At 42.7% G+C, this 16405-nt stretch overlaps 1 protein-coding gene across 1 annotated transcript in view; it reads right to left on the bottom strand.

Moving 5' to 3' along the window:
* The window catches only part of SERPINB5 (serpin peptidase inhibitor, clade B (ovalbumin), member 5), a 9904-nt gene extending 1698 nt beyond the window's left edge, over positions 1-8206 (bottom strand). The window contains exons 1-5 of the mRNA XM_009326692.1: positions 8033-8206; positions 5316-5453; positions 4131-4248; positions 2565-2707; positions 922-1089 (exon numbers count right to left, since the gene is read on the bottom strand). Of these exons, the coding sequence (XP_009324967.1) occupies positions 922-1089; positions 2565-2707; positions 4131-4248; positions 5316-5453; positions 8033-8206 (741 nt within the window). The remainder of the gene's footprint in view (positions 1-921; positions 1090-2564; positions 2708-4130; positions 4249-5315; positions 5454-8032) is intronic.
* Positions 8207-16405: the final 8199 nt, after the last annotated feature.

Below are 16405 nucleotides of genomic sequence, written 5' to 3'. Positions count from 1 at the left end.
GCTGTCGACCAACACCCCCAGGTCCTTTTCCGCCAGGCAGCTTTCCAGCCACTCTTCCCCAAGCCTGTAGCGCTGCATGGGGTTGGTGTGACCCAAGTGCAGGATCTGGCACTTGGCCTTGTTGAATCCCATACAATTGGCCTCAACCCATCGATCCAGCCTGTCCAGATCCCTCTGTAGAGCCTTCCTACCCTTGAGCAGATCGACACTCCTGGCCAACTTGGTGTCATCTGCAAACTTACTGAGGGTACACCCAATCCCCTCGTTCAGGTCATTGATAAAGATATTAAACAGAACTGGCCCCAATACTGATCCCTGGGGAACATCACTTGTGACTGGCCATCAACTGGATTTAACTCCATTCACCACAACTATTTGGGCCTGGCCATCCAGCCAGTTTTTTAGCCAGCAAAGAGTATGTAAGAAGAGAATTGTAAGCAGAGAAGTGTAAGACCTTAGTAAAATAAATCATAGATACATGTCAACTGAAAAAAATGAGGACACCAGAGTAAATAATGTCAGCACTACTGAGTACCCAGTAAGCATGGCTTTAAGCACTTTACTATAGCAAGAACAAAAATCTTAAGATGCAAATTATTTTGGGGATCCAGATTTTCAAATTGATGCAGATTCCTAAAGTGCATCATGGGCACCTTCTGCGCTTTACACTGTCTTCTGTGCACACCCTATCTAAAACAAAGTCTTGTTCACAAGCTCACACTTGGCCACAGTGCAAACAATGATGTCACAAATATGAGGTCAGGAACAGAGAAGCAGAATGAGAAGGTAAATTCACATGAAACTTACTTTTTGTTTCCTTCTATATAGCATCTAAATAACAAAACCTTCCATAAGCATATGGCATTATAAGCGGACTGTTTCCAAGGGAAGCATCATACCAATTCTATTTTTTTCTCTCACCTGCTCCAGGCCAGTGGTCTCATCTTCAATCTCTTTGGGTAGCAGAATGAGCATGCTTATATGTTTGTTAAGGCATGGAAGCTCAAGGATGGCAACATTTAATTCTTTTACATAGCCCAGGCAAAAAGTAGCTTCCAGATTCATCATTTGCACTGGTTTAGTTTCAGTCTGCAAAACACAGAAGAAACAATCTAGCATTCTTTTTAATTTGCAAATAAGATGGTGAGAGAGGAAAGTTTGTAAGCTTGCATGGAAGTGGTACATTGAGTTACCATCAGAGAATTTGTTGGCTTTCGTAAGTAATGAAACCAGCTGTAAGAGACGCTGTTGGCTTTTTACAGTAGGCAGCTTTGCAAAGAAAAGTGGAACAGAATTCTACTTAATACAACAGCAACATACTGGGGATGTGCCTTAAAAGAGAAATTTACCTAGTATCAGTGGCCCTTTGTGCCTGTTTCACTGAGTGCTACAAACTATACTGTCTACAGGGCATTGTAATGCCAGTGTCAAGCACTGAGCACATCTCAACAGTGAAGGTCAAGCTGTTCATACGAATAATTGATATTTTGGTTCAGGAGCTGAAACAGAATAAGAAGGAATTTCAGGCTTACCTAAAGCCCTATGTCTTTGCTTTTCATGAATGAAGCAAAACAAAACAAAACTCTTCCCTTCATAGGGAAGATTTATAAACTGTTCTGTTCACCTGGAAACTCATTTAAAATTCAAATTCAGTAGAAAAATTTTACTTTAGAAAAAAAAAACCTTAGGATGTTTCACTTAAAAATTTTAGTGTTGATTGTATAATTTTAAAAACTTTTTTAGCTGAAACTGTTGGCTGATGTGGTAATTTATGAATATTTTCAGTGAACCTGAAATTCCAACTTTTCTCATGCACATATATATGTATGTATGTACGTATGTATATCTTTGGAGTATAATCTCTTTATCTCATAAATGTTGCCCAGCTTTGTATCTTGGTTTAAAGATGACTGTCTGGTCACAATATTCATCACTGGCCACAGATTCCCGAAGGCAAGAGCCATGGGTGCTGCACCCACTCGGACCTCGTGGCTAAGCAGGGCTGATACGCAGAGGGCTGCAGTCCTGAGCCTGACTGGAAAGAGGGAGATCGACGGGACGCCATCCCTGAAGAGGAAAGCACAGGGCCAGGCACCTAACTGGTATATTCAGAGAGACCCCACAGGTGTAGATGTTTCACTAGCTCTGTGACCACAAGAAATGCAATGTTTTGTGCTTCACCCCTGCTGGTTTTGGGATGCAGCCTCTGGTACAGGTTGCAACCTCTTGGAAGCAGCTACCCATGAGAATGTGCATATCCTTGTAGGCAATGGCTGCTTCTGATCACTTGTACTCAGCTCCTGTTGTCTAAATATAATAACAGGACAGTCAGTTTTCACACTGGGCCTTTGAAAGATGGATGTGAAAGCACCAGCAAAGTTTTAAAACAACACGTCAAGCAAACTGGTTTAGGGACCCTTGCAACAGCATATAGGTTTAGACAGAGTCTAAGAATGCCATGGTAATAATAAACATTTCTCATTTTCTCTTGTTGGAATTTTCTTAGCTCAAAGCTTGCATTTTCTTGAGTGGTAACAGTACTCTTTTTTTTTTTCAGAACATACCTTGTTGACTTTAAAAGGACATTCTTTGATCTCTGCCTCTGGGAACTTCTTCATCCAGTTTGTGACAAAATAAGCTGCGTTAACTAGGAGGATCTGAGTCTGGTCACTTACACTATCCTCATTCAAAATATTCTCCATTTTGCCTGTGAACAGGTGTAAGATGGTTGTTAATACAACAATACATTATCAGTATATCAATTGCTTCAACTGAACATGGAAACATTTCACTAAATTAAAAAAATTGTGTCCTGCACCTCACAGGTAAAAGATGTTAATTCTAATGGAAAATTCCAAAAAAGAAGCACTTACTTAAAATTGCAGCTTAATGTTTGAAATGGGATTTGGGACCAAGGCAGATCTTCCAAATGACATGCTTTCTTGGCTTATATAGCATGGAATCAAAAACGTCTACTGCTTTTGTTCAGTACCTTAAAGAAGGTACTGAATTTTCAGTTGAAATTCAACAGGTGTAAGCAAAAAAGCATTTGTCGTTTGGAGAGCAAGACTTAAAGGGAAGTTCTAGATTAGCAGCTACTCATTTCTAGCCTGATACATGAGAATAAAATAACCAGAATAACAAAAAATGCTGTTCTGATTACGGTTCATAACCAAATACTGCTACAGACTTCAAAAAGAATATGGAAATGTTGTCCCCCCCCTCGCTCTGTTTTAGACCTGTTCAAGCACTGCCATAAAAGACACGGAATTCAGAGCACTAAGGAGGCAAGTCCTGCCTTCATGCACGAATTCCACAGGCAGGGCAAGGTGCTTCCACAGGGGCACCCTGTGCCGGCCTGGGAAGGACCAGACTCATGCACCCATGTTTTCATATTTGTACCACACGAGGGCAACAGGCAGCAATCGACCCCAGAGCTACCTCTTGCACAGGCTGCAAACAGCCTCTGTTATGGCCGCTGCGTGCCCGCATAGGCCAGGGCCGGACCTCTGCCCCCCACAGACTGGGCAGGCTCTGCCCGGGGACCCTCACGGTCACTGATGTGCATCTCCTGTGACTCGGCCCGGCGGCTGGTGGCTCAGGGGTACTGCGGGAAAAGTGCCCGCAGCCCCATTTCCACAGGAAGGCAAATAAAAATGCACATCTGCTTGTGGCACCCTTGCTGGCAAAAGCAGCTGAGCTGAGCTAAGCTGAGCTATTAATTAACAGCCTGAAATTCAGAGTCCAGCAAGTACTTCCCATTACAATAAAACTTTTAAAGGAAACTAGGGCCTGGGTTCGGTGTATCGATGTCAGATGTTTGTGAAGCTCCACAGCCAAGAGCTGTCATTCTCCCAAACTGTCCCGCTGCAGTCAAATATGAGCAGCTTTCCCCAAAGCTAACGCAAGGTCAGTCTCACATTTCCACCTTCAGAAATGCTGCAGTAGTAACGTTAGTGATTTCAAAACAGGCTGATGTTGCTGAACCTCATGAATCCAAATAGTAGGTCTAGTCCCATTGCTTTCACTATGTATTTACTTCTAAAAGCATTAGCAAAGAGGTGTCACGAGGACAAAGATCTTTTTCTCCAAAGAGGCAAACAGCATCCCCAAGGTTAAGCGGTACTCACCATCAGTTAGCTCTGAAAGAGATTTGTTGATCTTCTGTCGGGTTTCCTCAGTTTTTCCTTTGAACTCCACTAATTCCAGTTCAGATGGAAAAGGCCTCTTTGTGGAGTTGACGAAGTCCTGAAAGACACAAGGTACCAAAGTCATCCTTGGTTAAATGCCATCCACTCAACGGCTCTTTACAGAGCCTGCAACATCAGCATCCCGAGCTTCACCACGGGGTAGTTGGGGAGTTTATCATGATGGACAGCTATTAAATAACAGCGGGTGACAACCAGGTTGCGCAGCTGCATTCGGCACATCGCTCCCAAGGTTGTCTTCAGCCCAGTGGTGTTACATCAGCAGCTAAACTAACTTTGGTATTGCAAGAGTGACCACGTTGCCAGAGTTTGAAAGGATAAAACAACCCTCAGTCCAGGCCTGGGTAAGAGAGAGGACTGAGATAAAGGCCACAGGGTGCTCACATCATGTCTGTCCTCACCAGATGAGACGTTTATTGCTGCGGATGGGTACTGGCCTTTGCTGTAGCAGAGGCTGAACAGCAGGCAATCTGATTATAGCATCATTTAAGCATGTTGAGTTTTCTGAAACATCACTTTTAGGCTGCTGTTGTCCTTGCTTGGGGCCCTGTTCCAAAGCAACTTGAGGAAAAAAAAAAACCACAACATTTTTCTCAGTTATTTGCAAGGTCCATAAGTTATAAGGCCAAACACCACCTTCCTCACTTGTGTTGTTTCAATAGCCAGGCTTCTGCCTCCTCCGACAGATGAAGAAAACTACAGCTTATGCAGTAATTATTTGGGTGTGTGAACTGGACACATGCTTGCACCACCAACCTTTTTTAATAAAAACTCCTTTTCACTCATACTTACAATGCAAAGACCTTGATGTGGCATAGAAGCTATGTTGCATTCAAAACCTACTGAGCTACTGACCTAAAGCATATTAATGAAAGAGTTAGAAGTGTTGTAATAGTTGCATAGCTTGGGGTCAAGCAGCACACTCATCCATCCTCCTACAAACTTTTATGGTAGCAGAGAATATTACATTGTTCATCATCTGAGTCTAGTCAAGTAACAGCCAAAAGTGAGAGAATTTATTTTAAATAACATTGCAGTCTGACACCATAACCCGTCAACATGCCGGCCAAGCAATTCATAGCACCAGGGCTTTTCTGCAATACTTACTGTGGTAGGATTAAGAGACTTGTCTACAAAGAGCCGTTTGACCATTTTTAGTGCAAAGAAAGAGCTGAGTTTGGAAACGTCTGAAGTTACTGTTTGAAACCCGAAAGAAACATCTTTGACATCTTGTAAATGGAGTACCTGTTAAATGAACATAATAAAATACTAAGCATCTTTTTTATTGTTATTATCTAAACATGCCTAATAGCTTAGCAAAAAAATAATGCTAGTTTGTGACCAGAGCTGTGGCTTTTCGTATTTAAGCTAACAACACAGCCTCTCACTCTTGTTACTCAAAAATCATTTATTAATTTGACATCCTCCCTCACATAAATCTAAAAACCTGATCCTACCAGAACTTTAACCAAACGCATTTCTTTCCTGTGAGCAGTTCAAAGAAATCAAAAGAGGTGTTCATGCTGGTGACGTGGCTTAGTCAATTAAAACTCTGTAGTATGGATTCATAATGTTTTCACCAAACTTACATTCCTGCCAAAAACCTGGAGCTTTTAAGCCAGATAAATGAGGGTCCCAGTTAGTCTCCTTTCTAGAAGTGGGCTACACCTTTAAAAATGCTTACAGCAAGTTTTCTGATTGCTGTAACTGATACATGGCATCACATGACATTTCAGCAAAAATTGATCAGATAGATAACTATGCCTCTTTCGGTAGACAAAGTATGAGCTGGAGGTAGGGCTGCCACCTCCCAGCTCCTGGGAATGACAAGTCCAGTTCTAGGAAGTGTCCGGGTGACCTAAAACTCGCTGCTTTCAGGCACCAGAGGTGAGAGGTTACTGCTGGTTTTGTTTGAAAATAAATGAAGTAAATGAAAGTAAATATGAATTAAACTTCTAATGCCTTCATATTACAGGGTCTTTGATGGTGCCTGTTTCATTACAGGCAGCCTGCCCAACCCTCCTCACCCGTCTCAAACTCCCGCATGGGGCATAGCAGGCGCTAGCGACCTTCTTTTCCCTTTGTCCCTCACTCCCGCTCTTTCTCCCTGAACACATCGTACCTTCACAGACGCAACAAATTGCTGCTCTGCCTTAGCCACCCCTCCGTGTCCTCCCCTCTCCTTGCTCAGTGGGAGCAGAAGAAAATAAGCTCCCAAGGACACAGCACCAGCACAGCTCTCATAGCCAAACTCCACGGTCATTTCCTCAGAAACAACTTTCTCAGCTTACTTCCTTTCCCTCCAACAGTTTTATTTCTTAGCATGTTAAGTGCAGAAAGCTTCTGTGCCTGGAGACTATGTTTGGGGAGAAAGCTATGCTGCTGCAATTTCTCTACCTGGGAGACCTTTTGGCACAAGTTTGTTAACTGGTATTCCAGAGTAAGACTGCCAGTCTGGCTCCTTTTGTATCTAGTATTTCAAACCCAAGCACGAACTCAGGGGCAGGCAGAAGCTAGGATAGACATGGAAAATAGGAGATATTACACTTAAAAACATACCAAGTTCTCCTTAGTATCTGGAGTCAGCACTTTTTATGTACCACTTGAGAAATACGAAACATAAATGCGCTTGTGTAACAGAGCTCCATTTGTGGATGTGTATGTTAACTTATTATGGGATGGTTCAAAGGAAATTGCAGACACAAGTGAAAACAAAATTAAGAGCAGGTTAGTATTTTGAACTCTCCCATCAGAAAGACAACGCTTGAATTTTGAAAGGGTAAGGAAGCTGCAGGGTGTCATTTAAATTTAAAAAAAAAATCTAGAGTTAATCTTTAATTTTTCTTTTAATTTGGAAATGTTGGAAAAATCTGCAACACCTAGAAGATCTTCATGGCTATATTGCTGTGCAGCTCTGCGAATAGCACAAGACTCACTGTAATCTGTGGCATGAGTGGGGGCACAGGAGGCTGCGCTCGGGAGTACCTTCAGTGAATGAAGAAGTACAGGGAGGAATTCCCAAGGAAGGGAAAATATATTCAAATATGTAGAACGTCCCTCAGAGCCAGGTGATAATCAGCATATAAATGCATACTGAATTTTCTTCTCATCCACCTTTAGGTAACTGCAGAAACCATGGGCACCCTCACTGGGATAAAAAGTAACTACACAAATCTCTGCGTACACAGAGGCAGCAGAAGAGGCTGCAAGGCTGCCTCCCTGCACCACAGAGTGAGCTTGATAAACTGATTGCATCATGACTGCCATGCTGCATCATGGTGTTGGAAACCCCTTGAACACCATGAGCTGCTTGTAAGGAGAAACATGGTTGAAGTTGTGCCCTCTTCTACTGCATCAGCCACCTCTTAGCGGTATTGCGGGAGAAAGGGGAAATGTAAGTGACAGGGCTGCTAAGTATACTTGCTGTTGACAGATAATGGCAAAATTATTTCCAATTCTATAAAGCTTAGGCATTCTTGAATAATGAAAAAACAATTATCCAGAAAATGCAGTGATCTTGACTGTGACTTGCAGCCACGATCAACACTATGCTAAAAGGAGACAAGGCTTTAATGCAGCTGTTGAGGACTCTGCCGTGTTCCCTTCCACCTTGAGAAATCTTTTTCTTTATGCCAGATTTTCAACCTCTTCTGCTGTGTGGGGCCATGGAGTGTGGAACTGTTCAGGAATTTTGGATGGATGGTTTGCAGCCTGGCTTACAAGGGAACCAGATGTCCAGTAGAATAGTAACAAGAATAAATAAGAAAGCCACCTCCAACAGCCGTGTAATTTTGCAGCCACAGAACAGGATGCTGGCAGCTTACCTGTTTTATTTGGTCTGCAGTATCACCTTTCGTAGCTTTATATGCCAGAGCCAGAGACGTTGAGGTACACAGTGGGGCAAAAATAATATTGGCTGTTTTGTCCTTCTCGCATAGTTTTTTGAATATATCAACTGCAAAGGCAGTGTTCGCTACTTGCAGAGCATCCATTGTCATCCTGGAACAGAAAAGGGAAAAGAGAGATGACTCAGAGTGTAATTCTAGCTCCTGCTGTGGTGGGGCTGGGTCAGAGCACTGAAGGAGGCTGGACACCAGCACAGGGACTGGGCAGCTTGAACCTTCTGGGAGAGGGAGAGGAGAGGAGAGGAGAGGAGAGGAGAGGAGAGGAGAGGAGGGCCTGACCAAGCCCACTCGGCTTCAGAGCACACTGGCAGCGCCTGAAGAGCAGGGAAGGTCTCATCCATGTCCAACCAAGCAAATGCGAGTGGCTCAGTGATAGCCATCATCTTCAAATGGTGGCGATGCCACCTGTTACATGGAGCTAGTATTACCAGAAGCACTTGGGGAAATCTGGGTAGGTCAGGGTGACCCATGCATATTGGGTCAAATTGGATCACATATTAATTTAATCTGGGTTTAGCTGATACTCTTCAAATGTGCCAACTTATAAGGTACTTTGCCTTTGCCTCCTGGCTCTCAGAGAGGCCTTTAATAGTCTCATAATCTTTCCTGTCTCTTGCTTCACGGCTAATTGTTCATTAAAGCTTTAGCTTTGGTACATGTCCTTCCTCTAAGGGATGATTCCCCATTGTCCCTAGACTTGCTAGAAGTCTCCAGAAAGCTGTCTGGTCCTGTAGGTTGAGATTGTCCTAGAAACTTAAAGGAGGCCTCCTAGATAAATACTGCTGTGTGCCCACTCATCGCTTACACTGTTTTAACTGCAAATATTTTCCTAGCCATTCTTAGTAACTGCAATTGCCACAGGGCTGTTAGATGATCTGTGCAGTCAGGAATGGGAAGGGTGGTGCCCAAGGGACAGTTGCTGCAGTCCATGCTGTAGGAAAGCCAGAGAGTATTCCCATCTTCCAGACTGCTTTCACATACCTGAAATTGCACTTTGGTGTGAGCACATTTGTGTAGATTCAAGCTAACAAGGGTGAACCACAGAATTTCAGTCAATAGCATAAGTCTGGCTTTAGACCAGCAAGCACACAGAAGACAACCCCTTTGGCATAGTGAATTTGACACTGCTCTGCCCCCAGTATCGCGTATCCCTAAAAAAAAGGTAATCTGTTAAAATTGGTGTTAAACAGCTCCATCAAAGCTATTGACAGAGACAGAAAGGAAATGGAAAAGATTAATATTGGGAGAGACTTCAAAACGCATAAGATTTCACACAGAACCTAAAAGGTGTCTCCAGCATTTGCTGTCTCCAGGAAAAATGGCAAAATAGTGGAATAAATATGGTGTGGAGGGGTGATTTTAAAAGGTGTGTTCTTATCCAGACACATACCTATCTACATTTGCATTTCAGGCTCTGACACTGAAGATCTAGGGATCCTATTTGATCCTATTATGAAAAGGAAAGTCAGTTATTTCTTACATTGGTAGGAGGTTTGCTAATCTTTTGAGAAACACCTTAAGGACAGGGATTTCTCTCCAATAATTGACTACTTAACACTGCAGTCTCAAACTTTTACTTATCTAGTTCATACCATTTGCATCCTAGCCAGGAAAGATCTCACTGGGTGAGAGCAGAAAGGTATGAGAAGACAGAAAGGGGAAGAGGGAACATATGTGCAGGGAATTGTCTCCAGCGAGGTACCTTTCTTGACCGTTCACTTTCATCCCGGTTTGGAAAGGCATTTTGAATTAGAACAATCTCCTATTTGAGTGCATGTGCCATACTGCCCAAACTTAGCTGAACATCTGACACCATTGTACAGAGATGCTGTGGAGCAGTTGTGGTACTTGACAGTAGTGAATGACTCCCAAATAATCTGTGGTATTTATACATTTTTATGGGAGTAACAGAATGGGTGCATAATTTGCCTGCGACACGGTAGAGAAAAGACTTTGATTTACTCATAAGGCCTATTTCATTAGAGAAGGCCTTTTACAAAATAAATGTCTTTACTTTTATTTTAATTAACTTATACATGTTCTTGGATCTATTTGGTAAGGCAACTGGTTTATTTGGCAACTGGTTTGTTTTGGGCTAAAAGACGCTGTATAAAAGATTACTGAAATGCATTGCACAATCTAATTAAGTAAAAAAAAAAGATACTGGCATAAACCCAAGGTTTTTTAAATACATATTTAAAAAGCACACCCAACCAGCTCTGCGCTCTCGCAAAATGTTGGTGGCATATCACTCTCTGACTGTTGGTATTAGCAACAAACTGTTTGTTAACAAATCCCCTCCCACTGGAAAAAAAAAAAAGAGGAATTTTTCTTGAAGAGGGGAAACATTAAATATATATCACTGAAGAAAGTTATCGCCACATAAAAATATAGAGGAGTATGCTTCGCAACATCTAGACACTTTGCCAGAACCCTGAATTCAGAATGGGTCTGGCCGGACTTGTCCATCTTCCAGTAGCCTGGCAGTGCCCAGTGTCAAATTCACTATAAAATAAAGACAGATTATTCACGTGAGATCCCATTTTGCAGAGTCAGCAGTGTCAGAGTGAGGTTCAGGAAATGCATCTTGGCGATCTTATGGGTGTAAAGGGAGAACTAAGCGCCAGCCCAGCACTGCAACCCTCTATCTCATTTATGTAGTCACAATTTCTCACACATGAAAGCAACTAATTACCAGAAAAGTCAAGCTTGCCAGAAACCATGGGCTCAGCACAGACCTTAAAGGAGGAGAGCTTTGGGCAGAACAGGGGCAAAGTACACTTAAAACAAATTTGAAGGACTGAGATTGCTGATGAAGGAGTAACTTGGAACAACACGGGCAAAGGAGCAAATGTAAAATCATCCTTTAAAACGCCTCTCTGCAGTTGCTCATCCCCGACGTGCACCTTTGTGCCTGTGCATGTCTTAAATAAACTCCCTTGCATAGGCTACCTATCTTACCTTCTCCATTAACTCAACCATTCACACATGAACACACAATACATACATATACTTTGTCTCCCTCTCTCTCTCTCTCTGCACCCTCCTCCCGCCAGCTAAAATGTGAAGATTTGGGGCAAGTACCAACTTCCCAGGTATTTCTTACTGAGGAGGTGGTGGAAAATTACCCGCGGAACCAAGAATGTGTCATTCAACATCTACCACCCTCAAGAAGAAAAACAATATGAAGAATCTCACAATGCAGAATGCGGCATGCAGTTCACCTGAAAAAAATCCTATTCGATAGTGGGGTAGAATATCATTCTTTAGTGCTGGCTGGCCTGATATTATTCTATTTAGGCCTGTGGATCTTCCTTACAGGCTAAAAATCGATATTCAACCATAACCGCTTAAAAATACTTCTTGTTCCTTTCTGGCTTAATATTGCAAATGCTACGCTGTCATTCTAACATTAGTATTTTCAGTTATATTGGCAAACCGAGGGTGATTTTAAGATGTGTATGTGCTGCCTGTATTTCACTTCCTTGGGTTGCAAGAGATTCAGAGTAAGAAAATAAAATAGGAAATTTTGCAAAATTGAATGAAACTCTTCTTCCTTATGCCAGTGAAAAGCCCATGGCTTAAAAACTCTTCTGACCTCATTGGTAACTCTGATACCCTTCATGTTGGATCATTTTCTACAAAGTTTTGATGATCCTTTTCAGTGAGGAACATGGGAGGTATTTCATGATGAACCTTTTATTTACCTTTTGTTCATCCATTAACTGCTGATACTCTCAAAGCTTCTTTTGTGCTGAGTGAAACTACTTCTGGTAGTGGTAAAGCTCTTCATTCTTATAATTTCTTTCTTTTAGTGCTACTATTGAAATAATGCCGATTCAGGGCATTTTGTGGGGAAAAAAAGCTCAGTTTCACCCTTAACCTTGAATGATGGGCTGGATAGCGAAGAATAATCTCTATTCCACCATCTTTTTCAGCTGCACCTTGTCAGTCAGTCTTTTATGCTCCATTTATTAATGACATATGATATTTAGGAGCTCATGACATTCATATTTTTGAAAAGAATTTACTATATTAAATATTACAAAATCTTAAATCTCGTTAAAGCCTTGAGCATCCCAAGCCTTGTGAGTCCATTAAAGCAGTTCCAGTCAAGTGAGAAGGGTTGAGGCTCCCGTCAAGAGGAAAGCCCATTAGCTGCCCATTAGCAGTCTTAGAAACCAGACGCAGCTCTGTGTGTCAGTAATCACAGGGAACCCTCAAACAGGGAGGAGTCAAAAAATTGAAAATGAAATTTTAAAAAGGTCTGCTGCATGGATCCTTGCTGAGTCCCTCCTTTCCCGGGAAAGCGGTATGTCAGCATTTCCAGAGAGGCCCGCGGCACTGGGGCATCTTCTAAGCACAGGTAGCTTGTGATCCACCCAGCTTTGCTTAAAACTGTGACTCTGCCACAGCATTATAAAAACACTTTCAGGTACAGAAGGCAGCCGAAAGGCTACTGAACCAGTTTAGAAAAACATGATTTAAACTTGTTTATTGGTATAAGACACCATTTTTGCTTAGTCACTCTCGAATGCAACAACAACAACAACAAAACCAAAAAAAACCCAACAGAGAGGCTTTGTTTACTATCTGCTTACTAAAAGAAAAGCTAAATATAGCTTATCTTTTAAAAATATAATTAAGGAGAATAGCAATGTCTGTGTGGAAGTGTCTGGCAAGTCATTAGCTATACGGTAGGGATAATCTGATAAAGCAGAACAAGTATTTCTTTTACTCTTGTCTCAGTTAAGCAGTCCTTCCAGGAGAAGACACCTGTGGCAGATAAAGCGTGGACAGTGCTGGCCATCCAGTGCTGGGGTGTGCATTGGGTTTACAGCTCAGGAGCTGTGAGTGCCAGCGCTGTAGTCTCTCCAGTTCAAACAAACTTCCACCAAGAGGATAAATGATATGAAACAACCCACACGCATGTTTCATGAGTGAGGCATTAATATTTGAAACTAGCTCAAGCATTTAACGTGACCCCATTTCAGCTCTTACTCAGCAAACACAAAATATAAAGGAAATAAAAGACTTCTGTGAGCCTTTTCCTTTTACTTCAACACAAATGACAACTCTCCACCTGGCAGACTACCTGGCTACGCAACAAGGACACAATTTCCTCTGAACAGACATTTCTTGGAGGAACGCAAGACATCAGACTGATGTGGGACCAGAGCGTCTCATATGGTTGGGAAAAAGCACTGTCAGCAATATAGCAGGGAAAGTGACTCCAGGAAGGAAAGAGAGAAACGAGCCACCACGATATGCTTTGTTGTACCTCAACAGCCAGTGAATTCTTCAAACTAAATGTTTGAAGAATTGTCTGTGACTAAATGTCACTCTGAAAATAAATTGGTAATTACTGGACCTAAGTTCCTGCCCTTCACTTTAAACAAGTGCAGATTAGTCACTCGATTAATAACTCAAAGCAAACAGAGCAGAGCGTACACACCTCTGCAAAAAATGAGAGGAATATTCCTCTGTAACAGAGACTTACAAAACAGTCTAAATCCTACTTTGACACATGGAGCATTTTCACGGCATCATTGGCAACCTGCTTTTTCTGATATGGGGAAAGCCATTTGCAATAAACCACCATATTTTAATAATTCCTAATGCCCTTGCTGTCTCACCTGCCAGATCCTATTCACTGCTTCCAATGAATCTTTTCAGGAGGAGGAAATACAGCATAGCAAATGCAGCAATTTTGGGATGAAACTGAAACGTTGTTTGGGAAGGCTTTTTTGCTCCTTTAATTCCACATGATATCTTTTTGTACAAATTTCCTTATGCCATTCCCTCTACGCGATTATGTTTCACAATGGAGATTTGTTAACTATTAGTTAGGCATTAATCAAAGTATCAGAGGAAGAAAAAAAGCTGTACTTACTTTGCAAGGCTATAATCCTGGTAAACGAATCAATGAAATGGGTACAGCACGAAGAACTAGCTACCCGTGGTGAAACTTTGCCGAGCAGAAGACTCTGTTAGCTTCCCTGCTCATTGACACCACTCCCACTTTCCCAACCTTAATTTGCGCACACACACACTCCCTCTCACTCTCGCTTTCTTTTTTTTTTCCCCCCCTTAATCATTCTTCATGGCAACTCCTACATTGGAGGAGCAAAATGATTCACACCAGAGTTGTCTTTGCCTGCCCAGCTACTGAAGACAACAACAAGCTCCGGCAGGAAAGAGCAACCTTTGTGCATTGCCTTCAGCAAGCGCAGAACAAAAGGCACCAGACAAGAACGAACGAGGATTACGAAAGAGGGAACACAGGAGTGGATGAGTAGTAAAAGACCTTCTGAGCAAAACCAGTACTCCAAGTTACATTGGAATTGCCGCTATTTGCAGAAAAATTGTAATTGTGAAAAAGATGCCAGGAAGATGACCAAAATGTGTAGGCGTGTGTGGCTGGGCACTTTGCATCTGTATACGCATTAAGACAGTGTCTTAACTCTGTCTATGTAAGGGGCATATGTATGTATTTGGTTGTCCTAAAAGCCCAAGGTCAGACTGGAGTTAACACACAAAGAAAAATATCTGCCCTTCTTGTTGCTGTAAAGCAAGAGCTTCCTCCCGTAGGCAGCCAGGTCTCTGCAGAGGAGCAGCCTTCCCTGCTGCTCGCTGTCCCCAGAGGTGAGAGGGGAACATAAAGCCTCATCCCTTCACCTCCAGGACAGGGACCGCTGGGCTCATGTCATACAGTCCACGTTACTACTGATGAACGTGACAGGGTGGGGGAAGAAAGTGAGAAGGAGAGCTGATGGTGCAGCCTACCACGTGTATTTTTATCTGAAAGATGTATGCAGTACTTCGCAAGGAAGAGGTGGCCTAGCCCTGCTCCACACCATTCCCTGCTCAGGCAGCTGAGCCACCCGCAGTGGGGAACACCAGCAAGTACTCCCTGGGAGGCCATGGCTACACGTCAGTCCCCGTGAGGAAACGGTGTGCCACGCCACAGGCACAGCTCAGTAACCCCAGGTGGCCCTGCATACTTTTAGGCTACAAAAGGTAAATGCAAGATAATTGAGTTTGCTTTCAGGTTTGCAGTGCTGGAGTGTCCAGCTGCCCAAATGAAAGGGCTAGGAAACCAAAGGATGTGTTTTCACCGACACAGTGCCTCCTTGGTGACAGTGGGAATTGAGGAGCTGTTATCTCCTGGAATGACACGTTCCTGTGTTGCTCTGAGCATAAATCATGCCATGTCATGGTGTCCTTATCAGGTCCTACCCATGTTTCCTTCCAAAAGGCTCCTAAGCTCTTATTACCCAAAGGAAATTATATTTTACTTTCTGCTGTGATGCAGATGGGGTTCACCTTCCATCATTACCAGACAGCAAATTTAAAATTTGTATGCTTTGCCATAAGTGAATTCATAACAAAGACAGGGTGTGGATATGTTTAAGCAATTAAAATAAGATACAGGCCAGCTGGCTAAACTGTGCCATCTGAGCCATCATTGTTATGTATCTAATTATGCCTCCTGTAAGAGAAATTTTGATGAAAATCCACAATAATGTTGGTTGCCAGACTCTTCTCAGATGTCTGCAGGTAATCTAAAGCCAAATATTGCCGTCTCTGCAGGAGCAAACTTTCTTTCAGACCCAGGTCTACCAAGTATGGTCACTATGATGTGGCTCAGGTCCTTCTGGATAAGCTGCGGGGAGGTGGACAACAGCCAGACTGCCTTAACAGAGACAGCACATCTCACCAGATCCATTTCCTTGCTAGTGATAGGTGGGAAATACAGATATAAGTAGGTGCATCAGTTTCTTTTAAAGGCTGGACAGTGGGAAAAGGAAAGGACTCTACATTGCCAAGCTGGAGGTGTGTAAACATCACTTACCCTCCACTAGGTAACTGCTGTGTGGTAGCTGAGGTCTGTACAGCACTACGTAGCTGTACAGAATCCTTCAGCCTGACCTAGTTATTGCTGAGAAATTAATTATTTCTGGTCATGGTGCCATGAAACTAATAATCACTGCTGCAATTGTGATGCTTCAAATGAAGGAGACCACGCTGGCACTGGTAACTGAGCAGCCCAGAGGGCAGTCCTGCTTCCCCTGAAAATGGATATTTTGGACTCATTTGCTGTTGGAGGTCATGTTAAAATAACCGTGACTTCCCAGTAGCTTCTTATTCATATTTATGGGAATTCCTGACATACGACTGAGTCTTACTTATAGCCCAACCAGGAAGATGCGGAAAAGCAGAAGATGCTAACTTGAAAAGTAGAAGATGCTTAACCTCAGGTAGTTGAGGTTTGCAAGGGACAAGAAGTGA

Source organism: Pygoscelis adeliae, unplaced genomic scaffold, assembly GCF_000699105.1.
Source record: "Pygoscelis adeliae isolate BGI_AS28 unplaced genomic scaffold, ASM69910v1 Scaffold6, whole genome shotgun sequence".
Taxonomy (NCBI): domain Eukaryota; kingdom Metazoa; phylum Chordata; class Aves; order Sphenisciformes; family Spheniscidae; genus Pygoscelis; species Pygoscelis adeliae.
This window is presented reverse-complemented; position numbering and strand designations above follow the sequence as displayed.